This window comes from Mustela lutreola, chromosome 3 (genome assembly GCF_030435805.1).
Source record: "Mustela lutreola isolate mMusLut2 chromosome 3, mMusLut2.pri, whole genome shotgun sequence".
Classification (NCBI taxonomy): domain Eukaryota; kingdom Metazoa; phylum Chordata; class Mammalia; order Carnivora; family Mustelidae; genus Mustela; species Mustela lutreola.
The window spans coordinates 211144987-211160133 of record NC_081292.1 but is presented as its reverse complement, the minus strand read 5'-3'; the positions used below and the strand labels follow the sequence as shown (position 1 = coordinate 211160133).

Sequence of the window (15147 nt, the reverse complement as noted above, 5' to 3'; positions counted from 1 at the left end):
AATTAGAATGGTTTTGAAACTTGACTGAACGTTGTTTTTCACGTTAACTCCCTGGGGAGGTAGGAGCAGTCATGTTGATGGAGTGACTGCCGTGAAATGAAATATGAATGCTCTCCTGTTTACAGGAGAAATTGGTAGCACCCTCCGGAAAGCATTTTAGGAATACAAATCAAGAAGCTTTAAACAGCTCATACTTTTTGACCTATTATTTCTCCTCCCAAGGAAACAGTGAAGAACTCAGAGGAACATTTATGTACATGGATTTTTAATTAAAGCATTGTTTGCAAATGTGAAACATAGAGATGACTAAGCATACACCAGTAGGAGAAAGTTAAATGAATAGTAGGCAATAGAATGTTCAGTAAGAAAAATGTAATTTCTAAAAAGGTTTAATTCCATGGATACATGGTCCCAATAGAATCTTAAGTGAAGAATGCAGCTCATAATATTCTTTATTAGCTTCTTTTCTTTATTCTTTCCTACTTCTAAGTGCAAGCTCAGTGTAGTAAGTCACATCGCACACTGGAGCCAGGGAGCCGGTACCCCACTCCCCCATGACCCAGCGGGTACAGTCAAGAGAACAGTCAGTCTTAATTTCGTGAGTTTCCTTCACACCTTACTTCACATTTATGTAACCACAGACGTGTTTATACACATATACACAATATAATCTTCATGTTGTAAATCTGGGGTTTTTTCAGTATGCTATTCAAACTACTGAATGAAATCCAAGGGACTTCTGAGAAATTGAATTAGGAAACAACTTTTATTCTCCTCTGTTTTTTCTGTATTTTCTAAATACAATATTTAAAAAAAAAAAAAAAAAAACCTAATGAAAAAAAGCAAGTGAAGCCGAACACTTTTAAATTTGAGGCCACGGAGCTAAATATTATGTAAACAACAAATATTATTTAATAGTAAACAATAATTATGAAGAGATGCAGCCACCAAGGTCAGGTGTCTCTCACGTCCGCATCTAGTATTGTACATCTCCGATGATTTCCCCATTCCCTGATTGCCTGGGGTGCATGTGCCTTCAGGGCTGTGCAGCAGAGGGCCAGTGAGCACACAGGGGACTGAATGGATGCGCCCACTGCCGTCCTCAGGAAGTCATTTAAATCCTTTTATATTAAAAGAAACGGAACGATTGAACTGAAGGAGATGGCATTAGGTCATACCCCTCTCCCTCTGGGATATGCTTATTTTTTACCCTAGGTCAGTGGTTCTGAACCTCGGCTGTGCATTAGACTCATCTGGGACCTTTTAAAAATGTGATTCCCTGGACCGCATCTGCAGTGATTGTGACTTAATTGGACTGGAGTGGGGGCTGGGAATATAGCGAAAGATCCCCAGATTGAATTAATGTTCACACAGGGCTGAGAACCACTGTCCTAGGCCAAGGGAGTTGAGTGTACCGGGAAAGGTAGCAAGAGTAACACATTATACAAACGGATGATCTTGAGGTTTTTTAAGAGGTTCATTTAATATTTTTCACTTATTTGTTCATTCAAACAATTAGTCATGTGTTCAGAAGAGTTAAATAGATGCATATGTGTTTATAACACATGTGGTTTTCTTTTGTTTTTTTTTGTTTGTTTGTTTTTTAAAATATATATTTTTTAATTTATTTAACAGAGATCACAAGTAGACGGAGAGGCAGGCAGAGAGGGGGAGGGAAGCAGGCTTCCCGCTGAGCAGAGAGCCTGATGCGGGACTCGATCCCAGGACCCTGAGATCATGACCTGAGCTGAAGGCAGAGGCTTAACCCACTGAGCCACCCAGGCGCCCCAACACATGTGTTTTTGAAAAACAGTTGTTTCCTGGAATATTTACAATAAGACAGTAATGTGAACAGGCAAACTCAGAATTCACACAGGACCATTTCTTACCATTGTTAGCCAGAGGAGTTTAACCCTATACTTCTGAGCTCGAGCACTTTACATGTGCTCTTCCCAGTACCGGCTCTCTGCCCATTTGACTCTTTCATGAGCATTTTTGAAGGCAACTCACGTCTTTGTATTTCTCACAGTGACTGGCCCAGACCTTGTACATAGTAGGTACTTAATAAAATTGTGTAGCAAACAGATACAGAGGCTCCAAAACTTTCTTGGCTCATAGACCCTTTAGCATCTCAGGAATTCGTGAGAGTGTGTGACCTAACAACTTAGTAGTCATTTGAAAACAATAATGCCTACTTGCTAATAACTAAATGGGTTGTAACTTGTTAGGACACAACTTCTCAGCCCTCAGAATGAGACTGAACTCTGCTGCCTCCATTTCCCCTTCGATAATCATTGTCAAGCAATATTTACTTTTTGTCAGAGCAATCACTGAACACCCACCTTCACAATGAGGTAATGCTATTGATTGAAGCCAGTACCTTGAATTAGGGACTCAACCCAGCTTTGGTGGTGGCCAACAGATGTTATCATTGTGCCTGCTTGAAAATTTACCCCAGTGAATTTATAGCCCCTTTGCTGGCTTTGAGCACAATGTGGGAACTGGGGCCCCAAATCTCAGGCTTCTGATATTTTTCTGTTTTAGGTATTACAGATTTGTTTACTAAATATTCATCACTTCCGTCATTTGCTTTAGGTATTCAACTGCTAAGCCTAGCCATACATTCCAAGAAAAGAGATTAGTCACACTATTTCTTTGCGGCATTAAGACACGGTAAAAATAGGTACTAAGAAAAAGTGCTTAACTGGATTCAAGGTGCTGTACTAATAAATATTTTGCAGTACTGTATTCTTTGATTCTGAGTTGTCTTTAAAATTTGAATTTGTCTTATAAACAATGGTAAATAAAACATTTCTGCTGCAGGATAAATAGTAGGCTTTCCTGTTAATGGGCTGTAGAGATGCTGGTCTTTGGGAGGCGTTCGATAGTTCCCCGGGCAGGAGGTGGGGGTTGCGGCCCATCTCAGCTGGTACAGACAGGTGACCTACCGGAAAGGCCAGTCTAGAGAAACGAGCTAAAGTGGACTTCTGCAGTGAGTTCTCTTACTCCAGGTCCCCTGGCTTAAAATTGTGCAGCTCCAAATAGTACTCACACTCTACAGTCTTGTAGCTCGGAGATGTTACATCCTTTCTAGACACTTGGTGGGAAATATTTCTGGGGCATAATTTTGGGGGGATATTTTTGCTTTGGTATTCCAAATCCATTTTAGGATGTTATATAAATAGCAATAACTTGTCTCTCCTTTTGGCCTGGATGACACAGTCCTCTTTAGACCTCATAAATTATACTGACTGAGAATACTTGAGAACTGTGAAGGAGGCTGTAGAACTCTGTCCAAATGAAGGAACGCACTCGAATCATCCCCAACAGGGTGTTGTACCCTACCTAGAGAGAGTGTGACTTATCTCTTCTCTTGGAATGCATGCCTAGGCTTAGCAGTTGAATACCTACAGGCAGTGACCTGATGATCAATGACCTCTAGCCCAGTTTTCATTGTTACGTTCAGGAGAGGGAAGAGTGATGGTTCTCTACAGCTCTTCTCGTTTCTCCCGTGTACTGTCATCCGTGCGTTTGAGGCACCCAGGGGAAAACATGAACTAGTCAAAGATTCCTAATGGTTTTCCTTTTAATAGCATTTTACTAAGAAACGTAAGCCTTTGTGAAATAGAGTTCATAAAACCTTTATATTAAAAATGTTCCTTAGTTGTTTTTCCAAATGGGGCTTTTTCCCTTAGAGTAGTCTTTTTGTTTCCACCTCTATTATTTGTTTCCATTTTTATTTCCAACTTCCAGTTTTGTTTCTTGGTCTATACTAGAGGACTATTCAACAAATTAGTTGAAGTTGAGTAATAATTGGTATAATTGCTTTTCTTTTTCTTTTTTCTTTTTAAGATTTATTTGAGAGAGAAAAAGAGAGTATGAGCGGGGATAGGGGAGAGGCAGAGAGAGAAAGAGAATCTTGAAGTAGACTCCCCCGGAGTGTGGAGCCCAATGCAGGGCTTGATCTCAAGATCCAGAGGTCATAGACTGAGCTGAGATCAAGAGGCAGGTGCTTAACCAGCTGAGCTGCTCGGGTACCCTGCAACTGCTTTCCTAAAGAAAAGCAACATGGTTGCTCTGATCTTGGTTCTTGAATGAATGAATCTGTTGAAAGAAGTAACTCAAGGAGGAAGTGGTAAAGGATCAAAGACTCTCACTTAGCTTCAGGCATGTAACTTCCACGTCGTCTGTGGGCAGAAAGGGCCTGCCTGTGTCCTTGTCCTGCTCTACTTAGGAGCTCACCTGCCTCGTTTGACACATTTGCGTCTCCCCTCGCAGTCCTTAACTCCTGGGCTGGGGCTCTGTCTTACTGGCGTCAGAGTGAGGCACTCGGCCACGCATTCAGTGATTCATTCAAAACTCGGGACTGTTATTTGAGGATACAGGAGTTAATAAGACAAAAAAGTCCATGACCTCATAAAGCTAACATTCTAGTACGGGAAACAGAAAATGAACATAATGAGGAAATCGTATAGCGAGTTAAGAAGGGATTACGGCAGCGTGGGGTGTGGGAAGAGTGTTGACACGACCGACTGCGTTGCTCAGTCCTTGCATGTGTCCAGTGGGGCCTGGACCCTAACCCTAGGAATGCGCCCCTTGGAATGTTCACTGTGTTACTGATGAATGTTACTGTATATGCCTGGGGCAATGGGGGGCCATGCCCTTCAGCCTGTCAAGCCTTTTCCTCTACCTTCGTCTGAGTTAGGCGCCCAGCACGTTTGTGGCAGCGGGACCAGTGCTTTTTCAAGCACGTGAAAACCTGATCCTTCACTTTCCCTCTCTGGGCTCTAGGATCTTCTGTTGCTCCACATTAATGCCACCATGCATAGCATCGTTTGTAAATGGAAGTTAACTGAATTTGTGAGTGAGTGAAGGAGAAATTGTCTGTGATGATGAGGCAGGATGAAAAACTGGGAAGGAGAGATGAAAGTCAGGTTGGGAAATGACTCTGGAGTGAGCTTGGGCAATATGTTTTAGGAGCTAGAGTCCGACTGCTCTACTTCCGTCGAGGAAGAGAGCTTTTGGGTGGGCAAGAACGAACTGAGTCCAAGTGCTAATGGCCCAGACCTCTCACTCGTCCCTGTTGAATCGTTTGCAGTGTGCTTATTTTTCCTTTTTAAGTAGGCTCCCCAGCATGGAACCCAACGTGGGCTGAAATCACAACCCTGAGATCAAGACCTGAGCTGATAGCAAGAGTGAGACACTTAGCCCACTGAGACACCCAGGCATCCCTATGTGCTGATTATTAAGTTAGAAGACTCCTTTTAGCTTATCCCTGTCATTAGTTTTAGAGAATCCTACTCATTTAGCCTCTGGTCATAATGGAGAAAATGTGTATTTTATTTGCTTTGTAACATGTTTCACCTTTGGAGATAATGTCCTTATTTTATTTCTTTGGTTTCTTCTTTGATTTGACATTTTCTCTGTCATATTAACTTACTGCAAATAAATTTGTTTCTGCTTCAAACAGGAACAGTTGTTTTTGTTGTTGTTGTTAATTCTAGAGCCAGTAAGAATTTTGGATCCAATCTGGTACTTAAGCAATGAAAAGGCAGCTTTTCTATTTTAGTGAGCTTTGGTTGCTGTTCGTCTTTAGTTCAGCAGAGTCTTTTGTTCCTTTGGAAGGAGAAGGCTCTGTGTCCGTCCTGGAAGTGCCATAAAGATTGAACTGTCTCCGCCCTCTCCACTCCGCTCTATTGAATGTGAATAATACGGTTCTTTCTCCTTACCAGCTTCTCTGTTGTCCTTGTTTTGTTTCTGTCCTTCCAATCCTCCTTCTAATTGAACTAGGGAAATTGTGCTGGTACCCTAGGAGAAAGAGTTGTAAAACTGTGCTGGTATTGTTTTGTAATAGTACAAGTAAAACTTTTAAATTTAATCTTTCCTATAATACAGTTGCATTCTATTTATTTAGCAAGTTTTGCTACTTATACATTATTCTGTAGTTAAAATTTCCAAGTTAAATATTGTTATGAAGAAGAAGAAAATGTATTAATTTCTGAAAGGAAAAGGAATCTTAATATTTATTTGTTGCTATTGTTGCAATAATATATTTCTCACTGATAACTGTGGATTAAACTCAAGATTGTACGCAATCCTGGGGCTGAAAAGCAGCTGTAACTTCAGGTGGCCTCTGGAAATCCTACAGTCAGTCCTTCCTCAGCCACTTGCGATTTTCCTGTCTCTCTCCCTTCACTTCTCTTCTTTCTCCTACTCTTCTTCCCACTTTTCTTCCTGACCCGTGTCGCATGCTTCTAGAATACATGTTCCGAACCCCTTCCTAGACTCTGGTAGGACACAGGGCCGATGTGGAATAACACTGGCTGTGAAGAAACTTACTCTCACAGAGAGTACAAGCAGAAAGCACGACATGGACCAGAACGCATCCTGTGCCGTCCGACTAGTAGGACAGGAGAGAAGGTCCCGTCTGACAGAAGTAAGGCCAAATTCATTTGCGCTACACTTTAAAGAACGGAGTAGGATTTTGATGGGTAGAGATGAAAAAAAAGGGGTAGATTTTCAGATGAAAGAAGTGAATTATGTAGCAGGAAAGTGGGTCAATCTCGAATAGTGACCTTTGACCCATTTACGTGACACTGCAGAGCAGGAATCAGCAAACTTTTTGTGGAAAAGTGCCAGATAGTAACTGTTTATCTTCGCAGGCCATATGGCTTCTGATGCAGCTGTCAGCTCTGTTGTTTTATAGCAAAAGCAGCCACAGGCCATGCGTGAGTGCGTGCTGTGGCAGGGTGACGGTAAAACCTCATTTACAGCAATCCGTGGTGGGTCAGAACCGGCCGCAGGTGGTCAGTCCCCAAACAGACGGGTCTAGAAAGCAGGGTGGTAGCCAGATCTTAGATTTTGAATGCCAGATTAAAGAATTGGGAATTAATTTATATTCTCTTTAGTGAAACCATGATTGTTATGTCTCTACTAAAGGTTTTAAATACGCGGACATTTAAATTTGGGACCAGATTTTTCTTTTTACAAGATTTTTGTATGTTTACACTACAAGATATTTGTATAGCTAGCTCTAAGTTATGACTTCTGTGACTAGATGTCTTGTATGAAAATGGCAAAGAATGAATAAAACCTGATTTGGGTCACAGCCAGAAGTTTGTCGTCTTCTGGGTTCTCACCACAAAGTCTCCATCATAATGGACCAAAAAGTCAGATTGTGGAAAACAGGAGAGAATAAATGGGTAGGTGCTCTGGTGATCGAAACTAAAGATGTTGACATCCCCCTGTCCAAGAAATGATAGTGGGAATTGATTCCGAAGTAAATACTAAATTCACATTTTTTTTATATTTAAAAAACTATGTATCAAGGTATGATTGACATGTAGAAAGCTATATATACTTAATATACACGCTCCGTAAGTTTGGAGTGTGCCCGTGAAACCACCACCGCCATCGGGCCAAGGCGTGTGCGTCCGCTCGCAGAGTTGCCTGACACCCTGTCACTGTTTCATCATCGTCATTGGCATCGACTCTCCTTGTGGTAAGAACACTTACAGATTTGCCCTGCAGCAAACTTGAACTGTGTAGTGCAGTAGTATTAGCAATAGGCACTACGCGGCATGGTAAGTCGTCAGAACTTAGTTCTCTTACGTGACTGAAACTTGGCGCAGTTGGGCCCTCACCCCCCTCTTCGCTCAGTCGTGGCCATCACCGTTCTGCTCTCTGCTTCTATGGATTTGGTTATTCTGGATGCCACATAGAACATATAATCATAACACTATGTTTGTTTCTGGGTGAGGGTTAGTTCACTTAGCGCAATGTCCTCCAGTCTCTAAACTGTAGAAAACGGCGGGATTCCCTCCTTCTGACCCGGGATAGTCCAGTGTATGTACACGCATCTTCTTGATCTGTTCGTCCACTGTTGTGCGTTTAGGTAGTTCCAGTATCTAACACGTGGATACTTATTATAGGAATTGTTGTATACATAGATTTTAAATTAATCCTTAAAGCAAGATTGGGTCATCTTTATGTTTGTATTCCCAGTACCTGCTAGAGCAGATCTGGCCCAAAGTGGACGTCAATAAACATTTGATGGGTGTAGTAATGAAGGTGAATATTTCTTTAAAAAAAAAAAAAAGATTTTATTTATTTATTCGAGAGCGAGAACATGCAAGCGGGGTGGGGGAGGGACAGTAGGAGTCGGAGAAGCAGAGCCGTGGGGCTCGTTCCCAGGACCCTAAGATTGTGACCTGAGCTGAAGGCAGATGCTTAACTGACTGAGCCACCCAGGCGCCCATGGAGAAATTAGAATACTTCTAATCCTTCCCAACCATTTCATTCCACTATTATTTTTATGCTCTTCATTAGTCTGGTTCTCATTAGAATACATAAACCTCAATAAAGTTTTAAAATCTTATTGTTAGAGTGTTGTATAGAACAATTTGATCTCTGATCTGTCTATAAAAGCTTTATAGACCTAGCATGTTTTAAGCATTATATTCCTAGAGAAAAAAGATTGTTGTATGTTAAATGAAATGATTGCAGATGCTTGAAATATAATGGAAAAAGAAGTAAGCTAGTTTTTGTACTGGAGAAATCTGAAAATAAGGTGGCTTCTCTGTGGGCACAGTTATAACCTACAGAATGGTAACAACCTAAGAAGGTGATGTCGAGTGCTCTCGAAAAGTAGTGGGGTTATAATTTATCAGCCCACCCCACTTTAAGTTCTAGATGACAGCCAAACAAATGGCTAGCTTTACTTTTTTCTACACCCTTCCTAGGCTTTGAGTTACCTCTCTGTCCTATAGCAAAACCGTAATACAGTGTTCGTTCTAACATGCTTTTTCAGGAGCCCTTCTGTGTAGATTAGTCTTTTGAATTTTAGTGATTCTCACTACTGAACAATGCTTTTAATCATGTGGTAGTTAAAATTTCCCCCAGCAACCTCAGGACCGTGCTCATTGATGTGTATTTTGTTTTTGTTTCTCTCAACATTCAGATTATGTGTTTTCCGAGGGCTCAGTTGAAATCATTTGATATTGAACCATTTTTAAACTAATGGTGACATATTGAAAAGAAGATTATGTGGGCAAGACATAATAATTATAATTAAGTGACAGAGAAAATACCAAGTGCATGGAAAGCTGAACAGTGCAGTGGAGAAGGGTAGACAGATTACGGAGGCAAAAGCACCTGTGGTTGAAAATTATATATTTAATCACAGAATCTGCCCCATCTAAATGCCAAAGTATTTTTGCTGGAGGAGAGAACTAGTAAGGGGTATTGTTATGGAGATTCTATGTATGGGGAACTTCTGCTTGCTAGGCCTGTTTGCTGATCAGCTGTTGACATCATGGAAGTCAGAAATGTCCTATTTAAGTCACCAGCAGGCAAGTCTTTATCACTTCTCCTTTTATGTGGAAGAAGAAGTATCGTTTGTGTGCCTTTAATTGCAGTGAGCAGGCCTCCAGCTGAGACTTCGGGTTTTTGTTTTCCTTGGTGCTGGTTTTGCTCTTTATGCTGGGACCAGACAAACCAGGCAGAGGGCTGGGGCAGGAGACTCAGAGGGTCAGCAAACCACCACTTCCTTCTCTGCACTGGCCAGAAGGAAATAAGGAAGCTTTGGAATATGCTGAAAACCGCATCTAAGGCCTTTCAATGAGAAATGTGGGGAGTAGAGTGGGGAGAACTTGGAGTCCAGTGAACCAGTCTGCGGATGCTGCTTCAGCCTATCTTAATCTGTGCGACTTTAGCCATAGTGTCCTTGCCTTAAAGCGGGGTAAGTCTCGCAGATGGCTATTAGGAAGACACTGGACAGCATGTATAAAGTTTCTGGCACTGGGCTAGGTGTATGTGTGTGTGTCACCAATAGCATACGTTTTTTTCCAGTTTGAGCTAGAGAGGACACTGCTGGTCAGGGTTACATCCTGTCCTGACGCTACAAGGTCTATCTACGGTGCACATAGCCAAGGTCTGACCTTTGCCAGTCACTTTTTCCCTGAATTTGATTTTCATTTTCTCATCAAATTTAGTCATTAACATAATGATTACATGTGGAAAATAAAATAATCCATTGCGAATTAGAAAATGTTTTAGAAAACATTTATTAATCAAACCCAGCTTCAGAATGTCAGGAGGCTTTAGTGTGTCTTATTTTGGCAACCGTATTTTTACAGGATGGAGCAGATGGAATACGCGGTGTTTTAAAGAATTTAGCTCAAGATCTTAGTGCACATTGGAATTTGTCTATTAATCAAGGGCTCTGAGAATTGCTGAAATTAATCTTTGGAGCAAATGAATTCATCAAAATTCCCATTCCTAAATATGCTGTTGAAGGAGCCATTGTAGGTATATTTCATAGGAATAAGACCGATTATCAAACTTGGAGAGAATCGTGTGCCCTTTTAGTTATGTGCCATCTCCTTCTCCTGTGTCTTACCCTATTTTTGGTACATAACATTATCCTTCCTTCTGTTCATCTTCTCTTAGAAAAGATTGAGTAGCGCTTAAATAACACATCCTGCATTTGCACTCGTGCCGTTGCTTTGGAAGCAAGCGACCAGTCTGACTGTGGTTGCAAGGAATAAGGGTCGTTGGGGAAGGATCGTGGTTCAGCTCACAGACCGGGAAGGGCTGTAGGACCAGCCATGGGAGACCTGGGGAGGCTCGGTGAGCAGGCACTCGTGCATGTTCTAAGATGCGCCGGTGCCGGCAAGCGTTAGCCTCTGTGTAACTTCAGCCACATTGTGAGGTCCTGACAGCATCTTTCTGGCCCCAGTTAGTTGGATGCTTTTTGTCCGCGGCTCAGTCCGTTTCTTCTTAGGGGAGTAGGAGCTAGGAGGCTCGGGGGATTATTTTGAACAGGGCAGCTGCTTGTCCTCCACGGTACATAGCTGACTGTACTGACGGGCCTATTCAGGGATGTTCGGTGCAGGTGGCCCTCATGTCACATAGAGTACAGCCTTTTATTTTTTTACCCCAGTTGTAGTTCCCACTTGAGTTTGAGGCCTTAGTTTAGTATGTATTTTTTTCTTTGTAATTGATGTTATATAAGCATTTCTCAGTAATTGCAGCATCATGTTCCTTGAATTAACTTTATTAATGTGATCCCAAGACTCCCTGTTATATGGTCTAAAGGTGGCTTTGGAATCACTCCTGGGAACGTTGAAGGCTGGCGAGGCCTCCTAATACATGTGAGCCTTCGGGGCAGTCCACATTACTTGTCTGAATCCTCTTTTTTCACTGGTAAAGTGGACTCGGTATCACATACGTTACAAAGGTATATGGAGATTTTTGTGATAATATATATGCGAGGCTTGCATTAGGAATGTATTTATCCCCAGTCCTTCATATTTTGATTTTAAATGTTACAAATATTTTTCTTTTTTTACTTTAGAGTAATGGGGTGAACTTATAAAATGATGAGAAAATAGTTAAATAATTTGAGGAACAGTAGGTGCCAAAGCCCAGGGCTTAGTTCACTTTTTAGTACCTGATACTCCCAAATTTATCTATTAAAAGTAATGATAGTAATGACTATTCACAAAGAATTTAACTTCCCACAAGGCTGCCTGTTATTAAAAATGCTGAGAAAGCAGAGTGCTGGAGAAACCCCAGTGACCTCTGTTCTCCATATATATATTTGAATATATATGAGATTGTTGTCCTGGAAATGAACGACCTTTTAGACAGACTGCTGGAACCTCATTTTAAGGTATGACTGTCCAGTACAATTTGTTTTTCCCCATCTCTGCCCTCTAAACTGTGGCTAGAGTTGCTTTAAGAGCTAAGTCAGGTCAGTGGCTTAAGAGCACGAGCTTGGAGGAGAGAAGGTCCAAGTTTGTGTCCTGTTTTCTCCATCGGCTGGGGGTTGGCCATGAGTAATTAGAAAACAGTTACCAATATATATGATGACGAGAACAGTGATATTTCTGTAATAGGGTCTTGAAGAGTAAATGGAATGATGCACTTAAAAACTGACACAATGCCTGGCTCATTAATCCTCAACATAGTTTAGTTCTTGTGGTTATGATTACTATGTGTAGTATTACCGTGCTGTTATCATACATGAGAGGGGATATGCTCTGAGAGACGTTTGTGTTGGACTGTATGAGGAACAGTGTTTGGATAATGACTGCCGTTTTAGATTCTTGAAAGAACAGAGCTCTTTCCGAGCTGGCTAGGTTGTATCTTTCCTAGGACTGGGTGATTATTGCAGCAGTTCTATTTGTATTTAAAATGTCTTTGTTGGGGCTCCTTGGAGGTTCGGTGGGTTGAGCCTCTGCCTTCGGCTCAGGTCATGTTCCCAGAGTCCTGGGATCAAGTCCCGCATCGGGCTCTCTGCTTGGCAGAGAGGGTTAAATACATCTTTAAAAAATACTTCATGAGGACTAATTCTGTGGCAATGTGTTTACAAAGATGTATTTACTTATTTTAGAGAGAGAGAACACGCGTGCGGGTGTGGGGGACAGAGAGAGAGAGAATCTCTGGCCTAAGTAGGGTCCTCGGTGAGCAGGGACCCTGATGTGAGGCTCCACCTCTGGACGCTGGGATCACGACCCGAGCAGGAACGGAGTCAGACAGCTGACCGACTGAGCCAACCACGTGCTCCCTCTTGAGGGACTTTCACTGATGACTGTTTGTAAAATAGTCTCCAGTTATGCAGTAATGATTTTTATTATTAATAATGATATTAAGTGACAGCCGCACTGTCCTGAGCACATTATCTGTATGATTTCATTTTATTACCTCAAAGTAGTTACTATTCCCCTGATTTTACAGAGGAGCAAATGGACTTGAGAAGTAACTTCCCCCAGGTCACAATCTAGGGAGTGGCAGAGATTGACCTTGACTGACTCCAAAGCCCATTAATGGTGCTTCCAAGAGAAGGCATCTTTGGCAAAGGTGTTGTGATACAGGCTTTACAAAGGCATTTCCATGGTGATACAAGTTCTTTTTAACCAAGACATCAACGTTAGGAAATTCATGAACATATTGTCAAGATCTGTAAAGCTGGAGGTTTAAGTTAGGAAACAAGTTAATTTTGATTTTCCTCAGTGTATTGTCTTACTGTGCTTTGTTATACATTTAACAGAAATACTTTTTGATATTTTAAGGATGTTGTTTTGATATTTTGTAATTTGAAACACATCCTTTGCTTTCCAGACAACAGAGCCAAATGAAGGAGCCAGCCATGTACTCAGTTTGGTGAGATTGCATTTCATTCCAGCAACTTGGGCTACATTTTCAGTTAGTTAATTGATAGCATTAGGATTAGGGAGGCCAAGTAAAAATGTGTTCTTCTGAAGAGAGAACCAGTCTCTTCTCCTTATCCACTGCTTCCTTTTCCTTTGTTATTGGCAGAAGAAATTAGAATACTGTCTTATTAACAATAAATTCACATGTATTCAGTTTTAGAAAGAATAATGAACTTGTTGGAATGTTTTTATACCTCTTTCTTTATACCTCACACATATGTATTTCCAGATTCTACCAGCAGTTTTGTGCTGTTACTCAGATATCTTGAACGACATTTTACAGCATAGCGTCGTATACGTTCCAGGGTCTAACCTGCTGCCCTTTCTGGTTTTTTTCTCCTCCAGTGTCTGTATTTATGCTGAAAGTCCAGGTGAATGACATCATCAGTCGGCAGTACCTGAGTCCAGCGGTCGTAGAAGTGTTTGTAAACTTCACAAAGACAAATTCCACAGTCACTAAGAGCAACGGAGCCGTGCTGATAAAAGTGCCCTACACACTGGGGCTCAGCTTAACCGTGGTTGCTTACAAAGATGGCTACGTGATGACATCTCTGCCGTGGAAGACTGGAAAAATGCCAAGTAAGCACGTGCAGTGTTGTGCCTTTACTAAATGTAAATGGGTTTTGGTTTGCTTGTTTTTTTCTTCTTTGGGACTCTTGTTCTGGTAAAATAAAAATGAGAAGCGCCTATATGAAGTCCATACAGAGAGGTTGGAGTGAGTGCCAGTTTGGAGAAAACTTGCTTTTATTTAGTTTTCCTACAGAGGCTTGACACAAGAGCTCTGCTCAGGTACAAACCTGATCTGCAGGGGTCGTGGGAGGCTTGGCCTGCCCTGGTGGGTGAGCCAGACGCAGTGTGGACCAGATGAGGAAAGGATGCTCTCCAAAGAGGAGACAGAAAGTCAGATTTATGTGCCGAACAATAAGGCGGTTAGCACAGATTCTCAAGTACCTTAACTGTAAGTGATTTGGAAACTGAACTTACTTTAACAGCGTATGATGTTTAGGTCAAAAGCAGGGCTAAAATGCATTCAGGGATCCTCGCTATCAACCTGTGGTTGTGTTCCTGGTGGTGGTAACAACAGCCTGTGGCTAGAGAGGGCGTGAAAAGAAGGGCAGGACCGGAGGCCGGTGGAGGACAGAATCAGTAATCACCGCACGATCACTTCACCCTACACACAGATCAAAACATCGCACACCTTAAACTTACACAGCATGAGAATTACATCTCAGTAAATCGGAGGCGAAAAAATAAGAATTGATAGGACTTAGTGTGACTAATTGGATTTGGGGAAGTCCAGGCCATACCAGGTAGCAGAACGCAAGTCCTGCTGATTGCATGTGTGACACATTAGGTCGTCAGACGTCTTCTTTCTTTGAATTGTGATGGTTCTTATTAGAATCTACACACTTTATTTGCTTTCATGTTGGAAACATTTGAATTCTTGAACCATTATTGAAGTTTAGAATGAGAAAGAAATGAAAAATTAATTAGATAAACCAAGATTCACGTAAAGGAAATATAAAAAATCGTGACTCAAATCTGAAGAAGGATATGTCTGAGGTGACTCCATGGCATTGTATGCTTTCGTTTTCTTTAAAGACAAATCAAGCACAATTATTCACTAAGTGAAAGTTAGAAGAATAATGACAGAAACCAAAAGTAAGATAGGAAAAAGAAAATAAACAGGAAAGTAGATGAACGTTAATTTAAAAAAAAAAAAAAAAAAAGAGCTAATTGACAAAATGCTAGTTCCTTGAAATAAAATTACAAATGCATTGGCCTAACGTAAACAGGCAAGTGAAAAAGGAAAAAATATATAAAATATATAAAGATCATAAAAATGTTCTAGATCAAATTTGATGGCCATAATCTTAAAAAGTCTAATAAACAATTTCGTGATACTATAAATGATTTTGTTGATCTTAGA

The 15147-nt window shown here is 41.2% G+C and overlaps 1 protein-coding gene across 1 annotated transcript in view; it reads left to right on the top strand.

Annotated features, from left to right (window-relative positions):
* FAM171B (family with sequence similarity 171 member B) overlaps positions 1-15147 on the top strand; it is a 64167-nt gene that overhangs the window by 23656 nt on the left and 25364 nt on the right. The window contains exon 2 of the mRNA XM_059168660.1: positions 13563-13796. Within this exon, the coding sequence (XP_059024643.1) occupies positions 13563-13796 (234 nt within the window). The remainder of the gene's footprint in view (positions 1-13562; positions 13797-15147) is intronic.